Source organism: Solanum verrucosum, unplaced genomic scaffold (assembly GCF_900185275.1).
Source record: "Solanum verrucosum unplaced genomic scaffold, falcon-dt-bn FXZP01000218.1, whole genome shotgun sequence".
NCBI classification, from domain to species: Eukaryota; Viridiplantae; Streptophyta; class Magnoliopsida; order Solanales; family Solanaceae; genus Solanum; species Solanum verrucosum.
The window spans coordinates 2,258,806-2,271,099 of record NW_026020464.1 but is presented as its reverse complement, the minus strand read 5'-3'; the positions used below and the strand labels follow the sequence as shown (position 1 = coordinate 2,271,099).

Below are 12,294 nucleotides of genomic sequence, written 5' to 3'. Positions count from 1 at the left end.
CAACCTTGACTCCATATTCCAACTCAAACTCAAATTAAGATTGGGTCTCAATTCGGAATCGAGGTTGAGAGTTGAGCATGAAATCGATGTCATATAGTATTTGTCTATATTATACCTAAATATTCTTCAAAAACTATTTTCTTCTTACTCTAAATAAATAGTGAATGTCATGAAGGAAAACCAAAAACCTGAGTGATCCAAAATTCACATTTCTTTTTCACATTAATACTTGCCTTAACTTTACTCAAGAATTCAATTTATAAGCAAGATAAAAGGAAGGTTATTAACCACTATACATTTATGTGTCAATTTTCTATCATCCATTAAAAAGAATAATGTAAATGAATATATAAACTAAATAATCAAACTAATCTTTTGAAGTGTACTCTCTTATTTGGTCTATAACACATACCTTATATAATTGATGAACTACTACTTTCTCCGTCCCATTTTATATGTCATTTCTTTCTATAAGTAGCTGGACCATAATACTTGTCATTTTATAAAATTTATGCATAAATTACCATATTTTGCCTCTTATACCCTTGATAGAATAGTTAATTAATCTTGTCATTTATTAATAAAGTTTACCTAAGAAAACATTAAATAAGGATAGATGGGTAAAGTTACATAATTTCTTAATGCAAGTGCAAAGTAAAAATATGATATATAAAATAGCACGGAGGGAGTAATAGAGTTAAAAAAAACTTTGAAGGTTTGAACACGGAATATAATATACCCATAACCATGTGTCAGTAAGCCTCATTGTTAGACCATTTAACATAAAATTCTCTGTGAGAAGTGCACTGGATGAAGCTGCTCTTTTCTTAATCAAAGATTTCAGATTTAAGTTTTAGGTATGAAAAAAATCTTTGATAGAGAGCGCTATCTCTCAAACAGTGCCCTATCCGACTCTAATACGAGTACCAAATATCAAGTGAAAAATCAAATAAAACATAAAATTCTCTAACGACATTATCTAAGGTAGTACTATTAATTTAATATAAAAAGAATGTACATTTCAAGAACATCTAGATAAAATGACACAAATGTCAAAAATGAACTACTTTGAATGTTGAAAGTAAGGTAAAAGGAATTAATTGTTGATTTAACTCTAGGAGTGTAACTTTCTTTTTTTCACCTATAAATACCATCTAACAATATTTCATTATCACACACCTCACAACATAACATTTTATATATCCTTTTTTGTGTTCAACATCTCTAATAACATCATGGGTGTCACTTCCTATACACATGAGACCACAACACCAGTTGCCCCTACTAGGTTGTTCAAAGCTTTGGTTGTTGATTCTGACAATCTTATTCCTAAGTTGATGCCACAAGTTAAAAATATTGAGGCTGAGGGAGATGGAAGCATCAAAAAGATGAACTTTGTTGAAGGTAATGAAATAATTGATCTGATTGTGTAAATATTTTTTGCACCGTTAGTAAATAGGACTAATTAAATTTAAATTCTTTGAGTGAAGGGTTAAAAGTACATTTTAACGTATTTCGATTATAAGAGTTTCATACCTAAAATATCAGACAATGTGACTTTCCTATAAAAAATTCTATTGCATTGATCAAAATGTTAACTTTAAAGTTTTCCAAGAAAATACTACAATGAATATATCAGTATATTTTCACAAGTGAGATCTGGGGAGACGGATGTATATGTAGACCATAACCTATCTTTTGTGGAGTAAAGAGGTTATTTCTAATAGACCTTCGGCTCGTTATTTTTATTTTTGGGAATAATTGCAGGTTCACCAATCAAGTACTTGAAGCACAAGATTCATGTTGTTGATGACAAGAATTTGGTGACCAAATATTCAATGATTGAAGGAGATGTTCTTGGAGACAAACTTGAGTCCATTTCCTATGATCTCAAATTTGAAGCTCATGGAAATGGAGGATGTGTTTGTAAGTCTATAACTGAGTACCACACAAAAGGTGATTATGTGTTGAAGGATGAAGAACACAATGAAGGCCAAAAACAAGGCATGGAACTTTTCAAGATTGTTGAAGCATACCTCCTCGCCAATCCTTCTGTCTACGCTTAAGTGATGAAAAAAGAATCAGGCCCACACATGAAATATAATGTATTGTGACTTCATATAATAAAGTATACTCTCATTAAAAAGTTTAATCTTTTAAATGAGATGATGGTTTGAGTTTTCATTAATGATATAGTGCTTTTTGTTGAGTTGTGTGTTCTTTTTCCAAGTTTATCATGGGAAGAACTCTTAATAATGTAAGCAACCTTAAATTTTGCTTATCAAATACTTATATAAAAAAATGTATTACTTTTCGAAATTTAATTGTTTCAAGTTAAGTACCTATAGCAGAAAATTGATAACTCAAATGAGGTTTATATAGTCTTTTCTAAAACTGTGGTGACCGGTTAGTGTATACATATTTCGACTAATTTATTATAGTATAGAAAGTGTAAGTGGTTATTGAAACGGAGGGAGTAGTACTATTATGTAGAATGTTTCGACTAATACTATTATGAAGAACATATATCGATTAATTCTTTCTCAAGCATCGCATTCAGTTAAATAATATCATATAAATTGAAACGAAAAGAGTATTACTGTTACGTAGAATGGTTGCATCATTCACAATGTTACCTTTAGTAGAGAAAATATATACACTAGCATTCCTTTTTGAGACTGAAATGAATTTATCCCACATCGTTATAGAATGGGAACATTTGGTGCTTTTTAATAGAATTAGAGATAGTGTTGTTCGCCGAGCTTAGTAATGTGGGCTTGTAACCCAAATGGGGGCATTAAAGTGGTGGAATGTTGGGCTGTCCCAGATGGTTGGGCTTAGTGTGGGCTAATTTCTGGCTTGCCCTATCCAAGCTCAGAGTTGGATCACGTGGCCCAATTGAAGAAATGGGCTACTTGATTCCTAAAGTGGGGTGGACCGCGTGAGGCTGGTTTCACAGAGCAACGAACAGATCCCGCTCTGTGCAGTGGAAGGATAACAAGCCAGTGCTCTCCAAGTCCAGTAACGCCTGATGGGCTGCTCCAATTAAACCACCATTTTTTTTATTTTGTATTACGGTAGAAGGTTAGTAGATAGTTCAACGTTGTCTCGCATTCATTTAGGGATAATGTTGGTGCATCGTACTTGCTTTTCCCTTCATACTAGTACTATACAGTAATATTATTTTTGTAGTTTTTTATCCTTCGATTATCTCACCACTTTGTTGTTGTTATTGTGGTAGACTAAAAAGGCTTATACTTAAGTGGAGAAATACTCCAATTAAACCACCATTTTTTTTATTTTGTATTACGGTAGAAGGTTAGTAGATAGTTCAACGTTGTCTCGCATTCATTTAGGGATAATGTTGGTGCATCGTACTTGCTTTTCCCTTCATACTAGTACTATACAGTAATATTATTTTTGTAGTTTTTTATCCTTCGATTATCTCACCACTTTGTTGTTGTTATTGTGGTAGACTAAAAAGGCTTATACTTAAGTGGAGAAATATGACTATTGATGATTCATATACCAGATCCCAACTCATTTAGGATCGAGATATAGCTATTTTTATATAATCGAAATTTGAAATAAAAAAGCACGAGCGTTGAGAATAAGCATAGATCATAATTTTTGGTAGATGAAATTGTTGCTAATATACTAGCAGAATTAGAAACGAAAGTATAGTTTGAAAATTAATAGAATTTTGTTTTCTTTAGATATATATTATGTTATTTGGACATAAGACATATTTATTATGCCTTTTACAACATAGATAGTGGGATATTATGATACAAATAACTCCAAGTCCAGTAACGCCTGATGGGCTGCTCCAATTAAACCACCATTTTTTTTATTTTGTATTACGGTAGAAGGTTAGTAGATAGTTCAACGTTGTCTCGCATTCATGCGGGATAATGTTGGTGCATCGTACTTGCTTTTCCTTTCATACTAGTACTATACAGTAACATTATTTTTGTAGTTTTTTATCCTTCGATTATCTCACCACTTTGTTGTTGTTATTGTGGTAGACTAAAATGGCTTATACTTTAGTGGAGAAATATGACAATTGATGATTCATATACCAGATCCCAACTCATTTAGGATCGAGATATAGCTATTTTTATATAATTGAAATTTGAAATAAAAAATCACGAGAGTTGAGAATAAGCATAGATCATAATTTTTGGTAGATGAAATTGTTGCTAATATACTAGCAGAATTAGAAACGAAAGTATAGTTTGAAAATTAATAGAATTTTGTTTTCTTTAGATATATATTATGTTATTTGGACATAAGACATATTTATTATGCCTTTTACAACATAGATAGTGGGATATTATGATACAAATAAATAAATTTATGCTCTCGGCATAAGTATATGTTTATTAATTTTTTGTACGGGTACTCGATATTAGAAAACTTTGAGGCAAAAACTTCTTCCCTAGTTCCTTAGTTCGTATTTTCTATATGAAACTTTAATAGTTATTTGAATTAATTTGTAGACTTTCTAAAAAAGATCATTTTGTTAAAAAGCTAAAGAATTCACTAGATTATCTTTTTAGTCATATTATTAGTACAGTTATTTAGGTTCTAAGAGTAACTTCATATGCTTCTTTTTTTTCACATTAATACTTTGTCTTAACTTACTCATGAAGAATTCAATTTATAAGCAAGATGAAAGAGATTTATTAACGACTAATCATTTGTGTCAATTTTCTAGCATCCATTAAAAAGGATAATGTAAATGAATATATAAACTAAATAAATAATCAAACTAGTCTTTTGAACTGTACTCTCTTGTTTGGTCTATAAAACATACCTTATATAATTGATGAACTAATAGAGTTAAAAAATAGAAATAAATTTTGTAGGTTTGAATACATGAATATAATATACCCATAACCCATGTGTCAGTAAGCCTCATTGTTAGACCATTTGACATAAAGTTTTCCGCGCGAGTACGGCGGCAGTGGATGGAGTTGCTCTTTCTTTAATCAAATATTTTGGTTTCAAACTTTGTATATGAAATTTTTTTCGATAGAGAACGCTTCCTCTCAAACAAAACCCTATCCGACTCTAATACGCGTACCAAACATCAGATAGAAAATCAAATAAAACATAAAATTCTCCAATGATATTATCTAAGATAGTACTATTAATTTAATATAAAAAGAATGTACATTTCAAGAACATCTAGATAAAATGACACAAATGTCAAAAATGGACTACTTTGAATGTTGAAATTAAGGTAAAAGGAATTAATTGTTGATTTAACTCTAGACTGTCACTTGTTTTTTTCACCTATAAAATACCATCTAACTATATTTCATTATCACACACCTCACAACATTCTCACACATAACATTTTATATATCCTTTTTGTGTGTTCAATATCTCTAATAACATCATGGGTGTCACTACCTATACACATGAGACCACAACACCAGTTGCCCCTGCTAGGTTGTTCAAAGCTTTGGTTGTTGATTCTGACAATCTTATTCCTAAGTTGATGCCACAAGTTAAGAACATTGAGGCTGAGGGAGATGGAAGCATCAAGAAGATGAACTTTGTTGAAGGTAATATAATAATTGATCTGATTGTGTAAATATTTTTTGCAACGTTAGTAGATAGGACTAATTAAATTCTTTAAGTGAAGGGTTAAAAAACACATTTAAAACATTTCGATTATAAGAGTTTCATACCTGAAATATCAAACGTGTTATTTCCTATCAAAATTCTTTTGCATTGATTGAAATGTTGACTTTTACATTTTCCAAAAAAAATAATACTACAACATATATATCAGTATATTTTCACAAGTAGGGTATGGGAAGGTGGATGTGCAGTGTATGTAGATCATACCTCCATCTTTGTGGGGTTAAAAAAGTTATTTTTGATAGATCTTCGTCTCCTTAAATGACAGGTTCACCAATCAAGTACTTGAAGCACAAGATTCATGTTGTTGATGACAAGAATTTGGTGACCAAATATTCAATGATTGAAGGAGATGTTATTGGAGACAAACTTGAGTCCATTTCCTATGATCTCAAATTTGAAGCTCATGGAAATGGAGGATGTGTTTGCAAGTCTATAATTGAGTATCACACAAAAGGTGATTATGTGTTGAAGGATGAAGAACACAATGAAGGCAAAAAACCAGGCATGGAACTTTTCAAGATTGTTGAAGCATACCTCCTCGCCAATCCTTCTGTCTACGCTTAAGTGATGAAAAAAGAATCAGGTCTACACGTGAAATATAACGCGTTGTGACATTATATAATAATTAAGAAAATAAAGTAGGCTCTAATTAAAAAGTTTAATCTTTTAAATGAGATATCATTCTGTAGGTTTGAGTTTTCATTGTTTTAGTGTTTTTTGTTGAGTGTGTGTTCTTTTTCCAAGTTTATCATGGGAAGAACTCTTAATAATGTAGCAACCTTTAACTTTGCTTATCAAATACTTATATAAAAAATATGTTTTACTTTTCGAAAATTAATTGTTTCAAGTTAAGTACCTACAGCAGAAAACTGATAACTCAAATGAGGTTTATATAGTCTTTTCTAAAACTGTGGTGACCGGTTAGTGTGTACATATTTCGACTAATTCACTATAGTATAGAAAGTGTAAGTGATTAATTACACAAAGGGAGTATTACTATTATGTAGAATGTTTCGACTAATACTATTATGAAGTACATATATCGACTAATTCTTTCTCAAATTTCGTATTAAGTTGACTAATATCATATATATTGAAACGAAGGAAGTATTACTATTACGTAGAATGGTTGCATCATTCACAATGTTACCTTTATCAGTGGTTATTAGTATAGAGAAAATGTACACATTAACATTCCTTTTTGAGACTGAAATGAATTTATCCCACATCGTTAAAGAATAGGAACATTTAGTTCTTTTAAAAAGAACTAGAGAGAGTTTTGTATGCTGAGCTTAGTAATGTGGGCTTGTAACCCAAATGGGGGCATTAATGTGGTGGAATGTTGGGCTATCCCAGATGGTTGGGCTTTGGTGGCTAATTTCTGGCTTGCCCTATCCAAGCTCTGAGTTGGATCACGTGGCCCAATTGAAGAAATGGGCTGCTTGATTCCTAAAGTGGGGTGGACCGCGTGAGGCTGGTTTCACAGAGCAACGAACAGCTCCCGCTCTGAGCAGTGGAAGGATAACGAGCCGGTGCTTTCCAAGTCCAATAACGCCTGATGGGCTGCTCCAATTAAACTACCATTTTTTCTTTTGTTTTTATAAATAAAAGTTAGTAGATAGTCGAACGTTATTTTGCGTTCATGAGGGATAAATTTGGTGCATCGTATTTGTTTTTCCTTTCATACTCATAGTATATATTAACATTATTCTCCTAATTTTTTGTCCTTCGATTATCTCATCATTTTGTTGTTGTTATTGTGGTAGACTAAAATGACTTAAACTTAAGTGGAGAAATATGATCATTTATATAAAGGATCCCAACTCATTTAGGACCGAGATATAGCTATTTTTATATAATTGGGATTTGAAATAAAAAGGCACGATTAGTGAGGATTTGTATATTTGTTTCTTACTTATTTGAGACATAAGCATAGATCATAATTTTTGGTAGATGAAATTGTTGCTAATATACTAGGAGAATTGGAAACGAAAGTATAGTTTGAGAATTGATAGAATTGTGTTTTCTTTAGATATATTTGTATTTGTTCATTAATTTTTTGTACGGGTACTCGATATTAGTAAACTTTGAGGCAAAAACTTCTTCCCCAGTTCCTCAGTTCGTCTTTTCTATATGAAACTTTAATAGTTATTTGAATTAATTTGTGGACTTTCTAAAAAAAAATCATTTTGTTAAAAAGCTAAAGAATTCACTAGATTATCTTTTTATATTTAGTATTAAATAATGAACTTTTATAAGAAAAGGAGTAAACTAGCGGGAAAATACTTATTAAAGCCTATTATGTTTTAGTCATATTAGTACAGTTATTTAGGTTCTAAGAGTAACTTCATATGCTTCTTTTTTTTTCCACATTAATACTTTGTCTTATCTTACTCATGAAGAATTCAATTTATAAGCAAGATGAAAGAGATTTATTAACCACTAATCATTTATGTGTCAATTTTCTAGCATCCATTAAAAAGAATAATGTAAATGAATATATAAACTAAATAATCAAACTAGTCTTTTGAAGTGTACTCTCTTATTTGGTCTATAACACATTCTTTATATAATTGATGAACTAATAATAGAGTTTAAAAATAGAAGAAAAAAAACTTTGAAGGTTTGAACACATAATATAATATACCCATAACACATGTGTTAGTAAGCATCATTGTTACTTTGTTAGACCATTTAACATAAAGTTCTCCGCGAGTAGTGCAGCGGGTGGAGCTACTCTTTTCTTAATCAATGATTTCAGATTTAAGCTATGGGTATGAAAAAAAATTCTTGATAGGGAGTGCTACCTCTTAAATAGGGCCTTATCTAGCTCTAAGACGAGTGTCATATATCAGGTGAAAAATCAAATAAAACATAAAATTCTCCAACGGCATTATCTAAGATAGTACTATATATTAATTTAATATAACCACCACTTTTTTTTTATAGATTTAGCAGAAGGAATTTATTCACCTATATTTGAGCTTAGAGAATATGAAGATCATGGATTAGGATAGAAGGTTAGTACATAATTTAACGTTGTCTCACGTTCATGAGGGATAGATTTGGTGACAATTTGATGCATTGTACTTGTTTTTCCTGTCATACTAGTAGTATATAAATATTATTCTCATAGTTTTTTATCCTTCGATTATCTCATCATCTTGTTGTTGTTAGACTAAAATGACTTGAACTTAAGTGGAGAAATATGATCATTGATGATTCATATACCGTATCCCAACTCATTTAGGATCAAGATATAGCTATTTTTATATAATCGGGATTTGAAATAAAAAAACACGATTAGTGAGAATTTGTACATTTGTTTCTTGAAGTGTACTCTCTTGTTTGGTCAATAACACATACCTTATGTAATTGATGAACTAATAGAGTTAAAAAATAGAAATAAAACTTTGTAGGTTTGAACACTTGAGAATATAAAATACCCATAACCCATGTGTCAGTAAGCCTCATTGTTAGATCATTTAACATAAAAGTTCCGCGAATAGTGTGTAGTGGATGGAGTTGCTTTTTTCTTAATCAAAGATTTTAGATTTAAGTTTAGGGTATGAAAAAAATCTTTCATAAAGAGCATTACCTCTCAAACAGGGTCATATCCGGCTCTAATACGAGTAACAAATATCATGTGAAAAATCAAATAAAACATAAAATTCTCCAACGACATTATCTACTATAGTATTAATTTAATATAAAAAGAATGCACATTTCAAGAACATCTAGATAAAATGACACAAATGTCAAAAATAGACTACTTTGAATGTTGAAATTAAGGTAAAAGGAATTAATTGTTGATTTAACTCTAGACTGTCACTTGCCTTTTTTACCTATAAATACCATCTAACAATATTTCATTATCACACAACTCACAACATTCTCACACATAACATTTTATATATCCTTTTTCGGTGTCTTCAATATCTCTAATAACATCATGGGTGTCACTACCTATACACATGAGGCCACAACACCAGTTTCCCCTACTAGGTTGTTCAAAGCTTTGGTTGTTGATTCTGACAATCTTATTCCTAAGTTGATGCCACAAGTTAAGAACATTGAGGCTGAGGGAGATGGAAGCATCAAGAAGATGAGCTTTGTTGAAGGTAGTATAATAATATTGTGTAAATATTTTTTGCAACGTTAGTAGATAGGACTAATTAAATTCTTTAAGTGAAGGATTAAAAAACACATTTAAAACGTTTTGATTATAAGAGTTTCGTACCTGAAATATCAAACGTGTGATTTCCTATCAAAATTCTTTTGCATTGATCGAAATGCTGACTTTTACATTTTCCAAAAAAAAATAATACTACAACATATATATCAGTATATTTTCACAAGTAGGGTATGGGAAGGTGGATGTACTGTACGTAGATCATACCTCCATCTTTGTGGGGTTAAAAAAGTTATTTTTGATAGATCTTCGTCTCCTTAAATGACAGGTTCACCAATCAAGTACTTGAAGCACAAGATTCATGTTGTTGATGACAAGAATTTGGTGACCAAATATTCAATGATTGAAGGAGATGTTCTTGGAGACAAACTTGAGTCCATTTCCTATGATCTCAAATTTGAAGCTCATGGAAATGGAGGATGTGTTTGCAAGTCCATAATTGAGTACCACACAAAAGGTGATTATGTGTTGAAGGATGAAGAACACAATGAAGGCCAAAAACAAGGCATGGAACTTTTCAAGATTGTTGAAGCATACCTCCTCGCCAATCCTTCTGTCTATGCTTAAGTGATGAAAAAAGAATCAGGCCCACACTTGAAATATAACGTGTTGTGACATTATATAATAAAGTATACTCTCATTAAAAAGTTTAATCTTTTAAATGAGATGATGATTTGAGCTTTCATTAATGTTATAGTGCTTTTTGTTGAGTTGTGTGTTCTTTTTCCAAGTTTATCATGGGAAGAACTCTTAATAATGTAGCAACCTTTAATTTTGCTTATCAAATACTTATATATATATAAAATGTTTTACTTTTGGAAAATTATTTGTTTCAAGTTAGCTTGCTCCAAAGTAGCTAGAGCAGAAAATTAATAACTCAAATGAGGTTTACATAGTTTTCTCTAAAACTGTGGTGTGTACATATTTCAACTAATTCACTATAGTATAGAAAGTGTAAGTGGTTATTGAAACAGAGGGAGTATTCTAATACTATTATGAAGTACATATATTGACTAATTCTTTCTCCAACTTTGTATTCACTTAACTAATATCATATAAATTGAAACAGAGGGAGTATTACTATTACGTAGAATGGTTGCATCATTCACAATGTTACCTTTAGCAGTGGTTATTATATAAGTAGAGAAAATGTACACAGTAGCATTCCTTTTTTGAGACTGAAATGAATTTATCCCACATCGTTATAGAATAGGAACATTTAGTTCTTTTTAATAGAATAGATGAATGTGTTGTTCGCTGAGCTTAGTAATGTGGGCTTGTAACCCAAATGGGGGCATTAAAGTGGTGGAATGTTGGGCTGTCCCAGATAGTTGGGCTTCGTGGGCTAAGTTCTGGCTTGCCCTATCCAAGCTCAGAGTTGGATCACGTGGCCCAATTGAAGAAATGGGCTGCTTGATTCCTAAAGTGGGGTGGACCGCGTGAGGCTGGTTTCACAGAGCAACGAACAGCTCCCGCTCTGAGCAGTGGAAGGATAACGAGTCGGTGCCTTCCAAGTCCAGTAACACTTGATGGGCTGCTCCAATTAAACCACCACTTTTTATATTAGCATTCTTTTCATAGTTTTTTACCCTTCGATTATCTCACGATTTTGTTGTTATTATTATGGTAGACAAACATGACTTAAACTTAAGTGGAGAAATATGATCATTGATGATTCATATAGCAGATGATCCAAAATCATTTAGGTCGGAGATATAGCTATTTTAATATAATCGAGATTTGAAATTAAAAAATGTGCAATTAGTGAGAATTAAAAATGAAGTTTAGTTTGAGAATTAATAGAATCGTGCTTTCTTTAGATATATTATGTTTGCCTCGATCTAATTTCATAATTAGTAAATAAAGATAATCTTTAATTAAAGATCCAATAAAATACTTTATTCTATATTTTATCCACTCATTGAATAAAGTTAAGCTTTTGTTTTTGTCTTTGTAAGTACCACATCGAAAATGTAAACCAAACTTTGGTACTATATATTGATCTGATGAACCTTATATTATCACCGAGCTCAGTAGCGTGAGCTTGTAACCCGAGTGGGGGCATTAGTGTGGTGGAATGTTGGGCTGTACCAGATGGTTGGACTTGGTGGGCTAGAGTCTGGCCTGCCCTCTCCAAGAGCAGAGTTGGATCACGTGGCTCAATCGAAAGAATGGGCTGCTTGATTCCTAAAGCAGGGTGGACTGCGTGAGGCTGGTTTCACAGAGCAACGAACAGCTCCCGCTCTGTGCAGTGGAAGGATAACGGGCCAGTGCTTACCGAGTTCAGTAATGCCTGATGGGCTGCTCCAATTAAACCACCACTTTTTTTGCATCTGTTATGAGCATATACTATTTTGGCTCGAACTCTGTATTTGTGCTTAAAAATCCACTTAATATGTATACATATATAGTTTATTAAGAATCCAATGAGCTATGTTTTCGAC

General features: G+C 31.8%; 3 protein-coding genes across 3 annotated transcripts; all 3 read left to right on the top strand.

Moving 5' to 3' along the window:
• The first annotated feature begins 1,185 nt into the window (after nucleotides 1–1,185).
• Nucleotides 1,186–2,319, top strand: LOC125808911 (pathogenesis-related protein STH-2). The gene is made up of 2 exons (XM_049488585.1): nucleotides 1,186–1,404; nucleotides 1,768–2,319. Exons 1-2 carry the CDS (start codon nucleotides 1,236–1,238, stop codon nucleotides 2,064–2,066), a joined length of 468 nt encoding a protein of 155 aa, XP_049344542.1. The 5' UTR covers nucleotides 1,186–1,235; the 3' UTR covers nucleotides 2,067–2,319.
• A 3,015-nt stretch (nucleotides 2,320–5,334) lies between these two features.
• On the top strand, nucleotides 5,335–6,492 carry LOC125808909 (pathogenesis-related protein STH-2-like). The gene is made up of 2 exons (XM_049488583.1): nucleotides 5,335–5,576; nucleotides 5,924–6,492. The coding sequence occupies exons 1-2, from the start codon at nucleotides 5,408–5,410 to the stop codon at nucleotides 6,220–6,222; spliced, it is 468 nt and encodes a 155-aa protein (XP_049344540.1). The 5' UTR covers nucleotides 5,335–5,407; the 3' UTR covers nucleotides 6,223–6,492.
• A 3,049-nt stretch (nucleotides 6,493–9,541) lies between these two features.
• LOC125808910 (pathogenesis-related protein STH-2-like) lies at nucleotides 9,542–10,674 on the top strand. Its single transcript, XM_049488584.1, has 2 exons — nucleotides 9,542–9,779; nucleotides 10,119–10,674. Exons 1-2 carry the CDS (start codon nucleotides 9,611–9,613, stop codon nucleotides 10,415–10,417), a joined length of 468 nt encoding a protein of 155 aa, XP_049344541.1. The 5' UTR covers nucleotides 9,542–9,610; the 3' UTR covers nucleotides 10,418–10,674.
• Nucleotides 10,675–12,294: the final 1,620 nt, after the last annotated feature.

Excerpts from the sequence above, each read along its gene's own strand:
- LOC125808911 (XM_049488585.1), top strand. The coding sequence starts at position 1,236 with ATGGGTGTCACTTCCTATACACATGAGACCACAACACCAGTTGCCCCT. Across the intron at positions 1,405-1,767 it reads AAAGATGAACTTTGTTGAAG|GTTCACCAATCAAGTACTTG; the intron begins GTAATGAAATAA and ends GAATAATTGCAG.
- LOC125808909 (XM_049488583.1), top strand. The coding sequence starts at position 5,408 with ATGGGTGTCACTACCTATACACATGAGACCACAACACCAGTTGCCCCT. Across the intron at positions 5,577-5,923 it reads GAAGATGAACTTTGTTGAAG|GTTCACCAATCAAGTACTTG; the intron begins GTAATATAATAA and ends CTTAAATGACAG.
- LOC125808910 (XM_049488584.1), top strand. The coding sequence starts at position 9,611 with ATGGGTGTCACTACCTATACACATGAGGCCACAACACCAGTTTCCCCT. Across the intron at positions 9,780-10,118 it reads GAAGATGAGCTTTGTTGAAG|GTTCACCAATCAAGTACTTG; the intron begins GTAGTATAATAA and ends CTTAAATGACAG.